This window comes from Amaranthus tricolor, chromosome 11, assembly GCF_026212465.1.
Source record: "Amaranthus tricolor cultivar Red isolate AtriRed21 chromosome 11, ASM2621246v1, whole genome shotgun sequence".
NCBI lineage: Eukaryota > Viridiplantae > Streptophyta > Magnoliopsida > Caryophyllales > Amaranthaceae > Amaranthus > Amaranthus tricolor.
In genome coordinates, this window is record NC_080057.1 from 12,536,840 (window position 1) to 12,549,339 (window position 12,500).

General features: G+C 33.5%; 1 protein-coding gene and 1 long non-coding RNA gene across 2 annotated transcripts in view; one reads left to right on the forward strand and one right to left on the reverse strand.

Annotated features, from left to right (window-relative positions):
* The window catches only part of LOC130826826 (proteasome subunit beta type-2-A), a 7,374-nt gene extending 4,821 nt beyond the window's left edge, over window positions 1–2,553 (reverse strand). The window contains exons 1-2 of the mRNA XM_057692419.1: window positions 2,197–2,553; window positions 1,994–2,117 (exon numbers count right to left, since the gene is read on the reverse strand). Of these exons, the coding sequence (XP_057548402.1) occupies window positions 1,994–2,117; window positions 2,197–2,354 (282 nt within the window). The 5' untranslated portion in view covers window positions 2,355–2,553. The remainder of the gene's footprint in view (window positions 1–1,993; window positions 2,118–2,196) is intronic.
* Window positions 2,554–3,540: 987 nt separating this feature from the next.
* LOC130826827 (uncharacterized) lies at window positions 3,541–5,902 on the forward strand. The gene is made up of 3 exons (XR_009047132.1): window positions 3,541–3,657; window positions 3,773–3,832; window positions 5,511–5,902. It is a non-coding gene; the product is annotated as an uncharacterized LOC130826827 (long non-coding RNA).
* The last annotated feature ends 6,598 nt before the right edge of the window (window positions 5,903–12,500 follow it).

The following is a 12,500-nucleotide window of genomic DNA, read 5'->3' on the forward strand; positions in this document are numbered from 1 at the left end:
TTTGTATGTAACCTTAGGTGTCAAGCTTGCATACTACAGGAAATGTTAAAATGTGTTTTATACTTTGACGTGAATTAACCTAATTCTCAATTCTTTTTGTTTTTCTTATTTTTCCTTTCCTTTCGTATTCTTTGTTTTCCTTTTCCTCCTTTTCTTTTTCTCTTTTCCTTTCTCTTACTCTTGACACTAAAATGACTATACTACGTAAGTCCTTTTGTTTTCCTTTTCTTTTCTTTTTAATTTTCTTTTCTTATGTAATGTTTAAACTCTTTTCAATAATTCACCCTTAATTGTACCTCGATTCGGAATAAATTGTTCTGCGACGCAAAATATCTTCGATCCAACCTCAGATTTCTTAATTTGGTGAATTTTGTTCCTACCCCATACCTGAACAAGATCGGTCCTTAATCCTAGTGATATTGCCTAAACCAATTAATACTTCGAGCAATCTCCTGGTGGAAAATTTTGCTTTTGGTAGTGATTGCAGTAACAATCAAAGTGTATGGCAACATTGGTGTGGCTCGCCAAATACAAGTCGAGACCATGACACGTCTCTAGAACCGAATCAAGGTTTCGGTAATAATGCTATGATATTTAAAAATCTTTACAGGGTCGGACATGATGGAGCCTTGTTTTTGTAGTTTAAGACATCAAAAAATCTAACCTTAAGTCTTTTAAGTTAATTCATATCTCCAACCAAGTTGATTATTTTTGTCACCACTAGCAAAGCCTACAACAAAATGGAGCAAATGAGCAACTTTTGCGCACTCTGAATTAGGGATGAAAGCTCGGTTTGCGGTTTGTTTTTTCATAAAACCACATCAAAACAAATTGATTTCGGGTTTTTTTTTTCACTCCAATCCAAACAAAATTGGGCCGCAATCCACATTTAACCAAACCAAATTAATTCGGTTTGGACTTTTTCAGTCAAATCCAAACTAATTTCCAACTAAACACAAATCTAAACTGCAAATCGAATTACATTACCAAAATTGTAAAGCAAAAATATTTAAAATCACATTAGCAAAAACGGGAAAGACAAAATGTAATTTTAAATTATTGAATTAAAGTTTATTATTGTTATTTCATTATAAGAGCGCTTAAATCGGTTTTAAATCGTTTTTTCATTATCGCCAAGTTGCATGAGATTCACTCAACAAGTAGTTTAGCTTAAATGTAAAAAGTGAGTTTCTATTTTAATACGGCTCAAAATTTCAGTTTTCGATTTTTAGTATGCTCAGACCTAATCCAAACCAAAATATTTTGCTTTTGAAAATTTCAATCCAAAACTAAACCAATTTATAAAAAGTCCAAACCATATCTTTTATTAGGTTTGAATTAATTTAGCTTGCGGTTTTTTTACGAGTAACTTTTACCCCAACTCTGAATGCAAGTTGTGGTATCGACATCTATGAACTTGTATAGTTTATCTAAGAAAAAGTACAATGAAGCAACTCATACTAACACATTCAATCAAGCAAACAAAGCATTAATAAAATTTCTACACTTCAAAAAATTCCTCAACATTTTAATCGGAAAAAACTTTTTTGTTATTACTAGCAAGGGTAAGGTAGTGCATTACATTTACGACCATTTTAGTAGTTACTATTAAATGGTAGGAATGATAATGAAAGGTTAGTGTAATTTTGATTGGAAAATCTCTTTACAATTAAATGTTTATGCTTGTTCAACTTCAATCATCTTATTTAGAATGTTTTTCAATGCATTACAATCTTATATGGTTGTATCAGGTAGTAATGAAAAGTATTATGAGTACAAACAACCAAGCGCCTTGGTGACATTGGAGTAATGGTCTGAAAGGAACTCACTGATTAGTCACGAAAACTTAATCATCACCATACACATATTCAAAACATCTCAAATTCACGAAAATAAAACCCTAATTATACAAAAATAAAAAAATAAAAAAAAAAAAGAAACAAAGCGAATTTTAGAAAACGAAGCCCTAATGAGGGAAAAAAATATGAAAGACCTTTCGCAAGGCAGTAGCAAGTTCACCACGAGTAAAATTAGCAGCAGCAGCAGTAGTCAAAGGGATGCCATTCCTAAATTGATACAAAGCTACGTTCTTCTGAATGTACTCGGTAAATTGAACCCTAAAAATCAAACAAAAACAACTTTAATTTAAGGTTATAATAAGAATAACAAAAACTTACAGAAATGGGAAAGGAAAACCTGTCGCCAGCCTCGCCACTAGCACCGATGAGTTTGTGAGAATCAAGGATCATGACTTTGTCCTCGTTGGATTTGTGCACTAATATACTGTTGACCGCCGATGTATCTGCAGCTATTACGGCGAATCCATTGCCAACCAATCCAAATACACATTCCATGATTGCTGAATATTGTTAAATTTGATTTAATTATAGATTTCAGCAGTATTGTAAAGAAGAAAATTGAAGTGTTCTGTGTGAGTCAGAAGTATTTCCTTGCTTCTTGATGAGCAAGTTAAAAGAGGAATCCAGAATATCTGTCGGGTTTTCTCCGATTTGAATTTTGTCGAAACTTTTCCCTCAATATTTTTAATTATAAAAAATATTTCCCAGTTTGCACGAAAGGAAAAATTATTTCCCAATATATCGTTCATCTAGCATGGCTCTTTTTTAAAAAAATCTGTAAAATTAAACCCTACATGAGGTGGCGGTTTATATTACAGGGAAAAACGCCTTTACATTTAGTGTTTTATTAAAGACAAACCGCCACATGAAGTAGCGGTTTTGTCTGGGTAAACCGCCATCTGATGCGACGGTTTGCTATGTGCCCTTGCAACGTTTTATTTTTTTCTTTCAATTCCCATAAATAGTTAGCACAACCTGCATTAAACTAAATCAATACCATCTATTCCATGATAATCAACTACGAACCAGTTTGATTTGTAAACATTAATTATTAAAATAATGCGGACATATATTACAATCATCGAAAGTGATATAAGAAGTTTAAGAAATATAAAGTGATATAAAGTGTATTAAACTACAATCCCCGGCCCCTTTTGCTGTGTGCAACGGTGGATGAGGATGGTGTAGACTCGTGAGCCTCGGCAATGACATTAAGAGTAGGAGCTCGTGTTTGACTGCACGCTGATATGTAAGGATCGTATGCGGAGGCGATGGATGTGGAGGAGTGGTCATGAAATCTGAAGGAACAAATGGCAACATAGCACCAGATGTTGATAGAGAATTGGAAGACCGATGAAACAGTTATAAAAGCGTCTTTGCTAAAAATTTCTATTTTAATAAGTAAAATGAGTTTATCATTTTAAAAGTAAAATTTTACTCCGATTTTTAGATATCAAATTTATTATTTTTGGGGACAAAATAAATTATACAATAAAAAATATGGGTATATTATCCACCTCATACTATGATAAGTATGAGTAGGAAGTAAATCACCCACGTTTTGCCACTATGGCCTATGACTCACACCTCTCAATCTTACTCACCAAAATAAAACTCCTTTCCCTAAGTTATATAATCTGTAAGAGTATTTCCTCTACTCTTTCCTTCATACCATTATCACCTTCTTCATAGCTTCTCAAAATAACACAAAGTTGAGATCAAGCTCCACCTTTATTTCTTTATAAAGTGGAACAAATGTCTGAAATTTTACCAACCTTCATCTTCTCAAATTAATGGTGTAAGTAAATCTAAGTAAAAGGTTTTTAATTGAAAACCCTCAATCTCAATTTCAGAAAATTTTCACTCAAATTTTATGAAACTAGAATCTAATTAAAGTGTTTTGATGATTGTAGCTATTGTAGAAGAAGGAGGACACATCTAATTATCACCATCTTCATCTCTTTTGTGTAGGAGTAAGTTTTCTTTATGTGTTCTTGAATTCATACTTGTATATTAATTTAATGGCTAATAGGGTCTTAAATTGATATTTGAATGTTATAAAGTAGTTTAGTATTTGTGGATTCAATTTGGGTTTTTGATTCAAATTTAAACAACTTAAATTTAAGATGAGTATATGAATTCAATTAGTAATTGGGTTGTCTTTGGTGTTGATTATTATTGGTTGTTTGGGGTATTTGGGTTCTAGTATAAATTTAGTATTTTGGATATTGACAAAAACTAAGCATTCTATTTTGGCTATTTTCGGGTTAGTTGTGATTGTTTTTGAGTTCTATTGTCTACATAAGATTTGTAGAGCTCCGCGTCGCGGTCGCGTAGCCACTTGAATCGCCCTAAAGGGAGTTCGTATGAGGGAGTTATGTCCAAAATACTAACAAGCTGTCATAAAAATCAACAAGAAGCTTTCTATTTTGCCATTTTCGGGGCCATTATGATTGTTTCTGGGTTTTGGTGTCTTCATAAGAATTGTAGAGCTCTGAGTCAAGGTCGCATAGCCACTTGAATCGCCCCTAAATGAGTTTATATCTCTGAGTTATGACCAAAATACTAACAAACGGTCATGAAAATCGAGAATAACCAATCATGAGATTAATTGTTCAAATTGGGATTTCAATTAGGTATTTCTTTAATCAAGTATTTAAGATTATTTTATGTTTCTTTATTGGGTAATTATGGATAATATGAGTTTGTTGAGTATTATTAGTGGTGATGAAAAAGGCAGCTTGGATTGTTATCTTTTTGCGTTATAAGTTGATGTACACAAGGTGTTTGTTCAAATGCATCAATTAAATTCTTTTGTTTTCTAATTTGATTTTTGGTGTTCGAAATTTTGGTGACTTTGCTTCTAGTCCTTGATCAAAATTATGTTTTGTATGTTCATAGCTTTATAAATATGAGCTTTTAAATATATTGTACTATGAAAATGAGTTATGGTTATTGATTTCAAAGAAAATCAAGTGAATTATTGATTCATTTTATATTGAAATGTTCGACATTTGAAAAATGTTCGTTTTTGGGAATTGGCAAAGGATATTTATATCCAGAATATTGTGAAATCCTATAGCTTGATAATAGGTAATGGTTATTCGAATCGGTCTCGAGCCCCATATTCCATTTCGTTCTTGCAAAAACCGTATTCTCAGTGATGACGATCACCTGTGTTCTTAGGATTTAGATCAAGCCTACTTCCTGACGGTCCATATACTCCCACATTTTTAAGTGTTGTTATATCATTGTTTTAATATGAGATTTGAATAAATACGTTTGGTATATAAAGTTTTGTTTGTTTCACAAATGAAACCATATGTTTCATTTGTCGTATTGTTTCGCTATTGACTTGTAAAGTAATAGCCGTTTTTTATTTTCGCAATTAACTTGTAAAGTTATACCCGTATTTTGATTCACTATGAACCAAAGGTTCTTAGTCGTATTTATGTCGATGTCAAACAGTCTTTTAAAAGAGTTTGAGTTTTAATAAATTAATCTTTTATAAAGAGTTACCAATTGAGAAAACAAAGAATTTATTTGAAGATGTCTGTTAACGACTTGTATATAAAATATAGTAGTTGGTTGGATTACTCAACAATTCAATTGTTGACAGTCTTTGATGGGGCCTATCCCTTACGGGGATAGATCCATTTTCAGGTTAGCTCTGTGGTGGAAAGGATGCCTACATGTATTATGTGTTACGGGCGAGGCGAGGACTTCTTTTGGAAATACATTTTGTAAATTAGTTATTCGTAAATTAAATTGTAATAATTTCATAATATTTTGTAAATAGTATTTACTTAGTTAGGTAAAAAGTTTTAAATAACTTTGATATTAGTTTGTTGTGATCATCGAGTCACAGGTCGGATTTAATCCAAACCACTATAAGTCTTCCACTGTGTTGTGGACGGTATTATTATACTGTTTACGTTAGTCTGGGCTGTTTCAACCGGCCTCTAGTTGATGAACGCTCGAGACCTCTTGAGGACCGACTGCTTGATCCTCCAGAAGAGCTACCTCGGTGGCCCGAACCCCGAGGAGAAGGAGTGTGGAACGTCTGATCAACCTCATCAATGATGGGTGGAGTCGGATCAACCAATTGAGATGCTCGGTCATTTCACGCATCTACGTGTGATCTATGTCGTATGATGTAGTTCTTGTCCCCAATCCTTCTATCAATCGCATGTAGTGCAGGTTGGGTGTCACAAGCATCCGGAATAACCTGCTCTAAACTAAATTGACACATTACACGATCTGGGAGATGTAATTCGACAATGTCAAAGCAAATTAGTTGACAACGCGATCTCTAAATCCCATGGCCTGATCTACATATGTCTGGCAAAGCATCCATCTTAGTCGTTCTGTAAGGCTGCCATGTCATCTATAATAAAAATCAATATATTCAGTAATATGAACAGTTTATTCACAACTAATAAAAATAATAAATCTTAATAACCTGGTCGTCCCTTAGTCAATCAAGTGCGTCTCAATATTAAACTAGAGTATGTGGGGAGTGGGAGCTCAAAAGATATATGCGAAGCCAGCTACGTACAAATGAACATTGTGTTATATTTCCATGTATCATAAAATAGTGACATTTGAATTTGAATAGGGAATTGATTATTTGTAACACCCCGGCCCCTTGGACCACTGTTGACTACTCTAGAGACTGTAGACTAGCCTCACAAACCAACACAAGTCTTTTCAGTGCACTTTGGCCTCAATCGTGCGCACCCGGGAACACTTCCCAGGAGGTCACCCATCCTAAGATTGCTCCCCACCAAGCACGCTTAACTATGGAGTTCTTAGCAAATTGCCTCCCTAAAAAAGAAGATGCAACTTGTTGATATGAGTAGTCTATCAATCCTTTTTCAAACTAAATCTGGGGTATTACACTCACCTCCACTTAAGAATACAACGTCCTCGTTGGACCATAACTTCAGGATCTTTTCCCCGCTAGGTGCACTAAACACTATCAGCCACGGTCGCAGGGTTGCTCTGATACCATTTGTAACACCCCGGCCCCTCGAACCACTGGTGACTACTCATGGAGACTGTAGACTGGCCCTACAAACCAACACAAGTCTTTCCAGCGCACTTTGGCCTCACTCGTGCGCATCCGGGAACACTTCACAGGAGGTCACCCATCCTAAGATTGCTCCCCACCAAGCGCGCTTAACTGTAGAGTTCTTAGCAAATGGGCTCCCTAGAAAAGAAGATGCACCTTGTTGATATGAGTATTCTATCAATCCTTTTTCAAGCTAAATCTGGGGTATTACATTACTGCTACAATACTGCTAAAGGATCCTTCCCACGTCGATGTTGTGAACCTAAGACCGGTTCAAAATCCTTTACGTCATCGTCCTGAGCATGTTGCCCAGGGGGTCGAATAATCCGAATGATAGGCCTTCGGCCTCTCTATTTGAATATGCTCCCACAACCATATCTGTAACAACAACAAGTAGCCTCCAATGTCCTTGGCACCCTTACGTGATGCTCGACATAAATTACGATACAGATACGCAAGGGTAGCACTTTCCTAACTATACTTAGCTACCCGCTCTAAGTAGAATTTTATTATTTTGTTTAAAATCTTTTTATAGGCACTAAAATATTATTTTATTATTTTATAGTACGAAAAGTAGAATTTTATTATTATATTCACGATTTTGTAAAACGTTACGTTTTAACTTTCTTCCTTAAACTAACATTACTACTTATTATCTTAACCTTATAACTTTGATTTAATTATTTTATATATAAAAATGAGTCGTATTTTTATTATTAACTTTAAGTATAGTTTAAGTAAAATTTTCTAAGTAAACTACATATTTTCATTATCAAATTTACCCATTATTTTAAAGTAAATTTACTTGTACATACTAGAAAAAAAAATTTGATGAACCAAAATCCTTTCTATAGTAACCCATGATGTTCATCACTTACACAAGTTATCACCATTTCCTTACACAAGCTAACCTTCTTTTACACTCCAAACTCATACATATTCACTTACACACTCTACTCTTACACATTGACTTACACACTTTAAACCACTTACACAAGTTAACCTTCTTCTATACTTCTAAAATACTTGTTCATACAATCTAATGAACTACAAAGTTGCCCAAACCCATTATAAATACCCCCTTAGCCATGAGATCACTTACACCACCATCATCAAATATTTCTAACATTCTTTCTTATATTTTCACTTCATTTAAATCTTACTACCTTAATACCTTTATTATTAGTTGAAGAAATTCAAGAAGATGGAGCTTGGAAAACTCTTTATTTAGCTAAATCATCATCATTGTGGAGCATTATTGGGTTATTACTTTGGGTACTTAATGTATTATTATTTTTGGAGTTTGGATTTAATTATTTTGGGAACTTACAAGATCATCATTATTTTGGGAGTTTGGATTAATTATCTTTGAACATTATTATCTATCTTGGAGGGTCTTATTTCTTATTATTTTTCTAATTAGTACTTAGTACTAATCCTTGGTGTTAGTATGGTATAACTTCTTACCCTACTCTTTTTGTGGAATTTTACATTATATTTACCTTATAATATGCAAATTATGAAATATGTTGATATGTTTTAGTAGGAAGTTAGTTCAATGACATTATGATCAAGATTATATCAAGTATGTGTATGCTAAAAGTATTTTTAGTATGTTAATTTAATAATCTTTGAACAAGTTTAGGAAGTTGGGTGCAAAATTATATTCTAGTGATATTAAGTATGATTTATGTTATAAACTAATGCTAGTATGTTTATGAGTTAAGTGTTACATTAGGAATGTTATTTTTTTATGTTAGAATTTTTATTATTATGTTTATGCTAGCCTTCAAACTAGTTTACAAGGTAGTAAGTTATTTTATGAAAATATTTTACTAAGTATGATTATATTAAGAATATTGTTATTATACTTTATTTTGAGATAATAAGTTTATCCTTAAAGTTATAGTAAATTTCTATGTTATTGCGTAAATTTTTTTTAAGTGGTTATGTTAATTATTTAAATCTACGATTTAGTATGATAAATTAAATTAAATCATTCTTTTTATGTGAAAAGGGCCCAAAACACTCATAGGTCATTTGGCCACTATCATATATTTAAAAAAAAAAGTTTGATTTACTATTTTAAATTATTACAACTATTTTTATGATAATATTAAGATAACAATTTAAAAAGATATTTTTGAGATATTTTTATAAGTTATTAAATATTGAAGTGTTTTTCTTGAATACATGAGATTTAATAATAAAAGTAACTTTTAATCACTATTTAGTACAAAATATTTTATTTGCTAACTATTTGACCAAAATTTATGTAAAATGATGTAAAAGTATTTTTAGTAAACTTGCCGCTCAAACTATGTGTGATATATTGATTTTGTGAAATTACAAGTTTTACTTGTTTTATAATTAGAAATATTGACTTTTGTGAAAATTATAAGTTTGACTTGTTTTTTAAACTAGAAATATTGATTTTTGTGAAATTAAAAGTTTTATTTGTTTTACAATTAGAATGTTGATTTTTACAAACCTAATAAGTTTATTTATTTTTCTAAACTTGAAATATTGATTTTTGGTGAACTTGTAGAATTTTGGAAACTTATTCAAGTGATGCAATTTTAACTTGAATTTTAATTAGAATATTTGATTTGTTTTTGAAGAGAATAAAGTTTTATTTATTGTAGAGTTGAAAATGTTGATTTTGAAAACTTATTTAAAGAGAGATAGATTTTAATAGCTACATGTGGAAAATATTAATTTGGAGACAATTGATAGAATATTAAGTTATTAGTGTGAATTTAACGAGCTATTAAAAATAAAGTTATAAATAAAATTTAATGTGTAAAAATTTAATAATAAATGTATAAAGACATAAAGGTTAATTTTACGTTATGATTTAGTATTTTATTAAATAAAAGAGGTTATTACCTAAGTTGATCAAAGTCAGAGTCAATGTCAAATTGTAGTAATAAAAATGTGATGTATTTGTGTGAATGAATATTGATTGAATGACCTTGATAGTAAGGTAATGTCGAACCATGGAACGACATGTAAAATCCCGGCGCTCGTGTTGGCCGGCACGTAAAATGCGGTGTAAGACAGGGGGTTAGCTACCTATCTGTAGAGCTCGAGCATAAATTGTATTGGAGGGGTGACGACTCCTACCATAGTTAGGGTTTAGGACTACGGTCCTTACCTAACCAGACCCTTACATATATCAGGTGTCATATTGATGTGCTTGTTGATCAGTGATAAACTTGATTAGTGTTGATGATATTATGCATGGTACGGTTATGAGCATTAACCAAATGAACTTACTTAAGTGTTAAGATTACGGAATTGTATAAGTGGCAGTAACGTACTTCTGTCAGGGTTGAGAATGGTATCTTAATGACTTAAAAGTATGGAACAAAAAAAGAATATGGTAAAAGTAAACGGTGATGTTAATTAATTATAAAATCCTACTTAAATTATTATTTTGTAAATGTAGCGTATAATTTTTGTATTTTGAGCTGGATAGGAAGTTATGCTCGGCGTTAAGCGCTGATTGATTCAATTGGCTATCATCCGTATCATGGATGGCAGCATTTTGTAGGATTTAGTTCAGGTTCCGATCCAGGCCGCAACAATTACTAAGAACTTAGCTGCTTTTTGTATCTTTATTGATGACTTGATGATGATGTATTTTTTTTCCATTTTTAGCAAACAATATTTCTTATCAGATGTAATATTTTCTTTTGTTTTAAATAGTTTCAGTTTTTATGATGTAAAGTTTTTAACAGTTCGGCATTTTGAGACTTCCGTAATATTCTTGTATCAAACATTATTATTAAATGTTAATTATGTATTGAGATTGCCGCTTCTGTTACAACTAATGCAGTGATAAGAGCTCGATTAAGCTCCAAACCCCCACCTAACAACCTATGAATGTAACCAAAACCAGCTAATTTCAGTACCTCTAAAACTCTGTCATCCACCTGCCAATGTAACGTACTCGCCTGGTAGTGCTGACGAGTTACCAACTGGGAAGTGGAGCCCTCCCACGCACCTAAGCTTCAATGGGTCGTCTGAAACGTAAGTATTGATGGATCAACTAGGCCCGGCATCGCCATTATTCCTGTTACATATATACATTATTATCAGACTCAACATATTGACAAACTAGCATACAAGTAAGAACACATACCTATTTGAGATTTGACTATCCCTACGAGGACATGTTTTCTTATTATGACCACTAAATGCACAAATGCCACATGTGTTATCAAGACGCGTCACTGGCACATCCATTTCGTTCCTTATGCGAGTTGATCGCGGCCGTCCCTTTCTACGCTTAGTTGTTGGATCTGGAACAATTGTCGGACCATTCCAAGGAGCACAGGTGAACATAACTGGAACAGGCATCAAGGTCTTCTTATATGTGGATACATATTCTGTAGTTCGAAACGAAGGGTCCACAATAGCATCATATGAAATGTTACGAGCACGACATACTACAAGAACATGTGAGCATGGTAACTTGAACATGGTTGGTTTCTGACAAGAGCATGATGTAGCTGTGAGGTCAACCATGTAACACTTTCCTCCCTTTCTTGCTATCCTGTTCCCACGACTAGTGGTGACCTCAAATATTCCATGTACTGTGTCATATATCCTAACATCGTGAAAGCGAGCTTTTTCAATGTTCTTATCAATCATATCAGTTGGTTTCTTGGTGTAATACCCCAGATTTAGCTTGAAAAAGGATTGATAGACTACTCATATCAACAAGGTGCATCTTCTTTTCTAGGGAGCCCATTTGTTAAGAACTCCACAGTTAAGCGTGCTTGGTGGGGAGCAATCTTAGGATGGGTGACCTCCTGGGAAGTGTTCGAGGGTGCGCACGAGTGAGGCCAAAGTCCGCTGGAAAGACTTGTGTTGGTTTGTGGGGCTAGTCTACAATCTCCAAGAGTAGTCACCAGCGGTCCAAGGGGCCGGGGTGTTACACTTGGCATAGACATGTCCATTTTCTACTCTCTCTCCCCCCAAATCTCTCCTTTTTGCAAAATATTTGTTGACTCGGTAGAATGTCATCCTAACCAATGAAGTGATTGGGAGACACCTGGCCCCCTTTATTACTCCATTGAACGCTTTAGGCATGTTTGTAGTTTTCACTCCATATCGATGACCACCACCATAAAGCAAAGTCCATTAGCGCTCTGGAATAGAACCATCAACTAAGTACTTATATGCGTCCTCACTATACTCTTTAAGACGGTTCATATAGAAATTATATTTTGAATCTTTGTTTGTTCAGAAGCTTTCCAAATAAGTTTCTTATTGCTATGTTCTTGAACTTCTTATGCACATTTGAACCAAGATGTCGTTTACAAAACCGATGGAATGCATATAGCTCTTCCCACCCTTTTCCAACTTTGTTCATTGCCTGCAAAATTCCTTTGTGACGATCAGATATGACACATAAGCCATCCCTTGTAGTTACATACTGCCTTATACAATCCAAAAGCCAACTCCATGTGTCGTTGCTTTCTCCCTCAACAATGGCAAAGGCAAGTGGGAACAATTGAGAGTTTGCATCTATCGCCACAACAATCATAAGTGTGCCT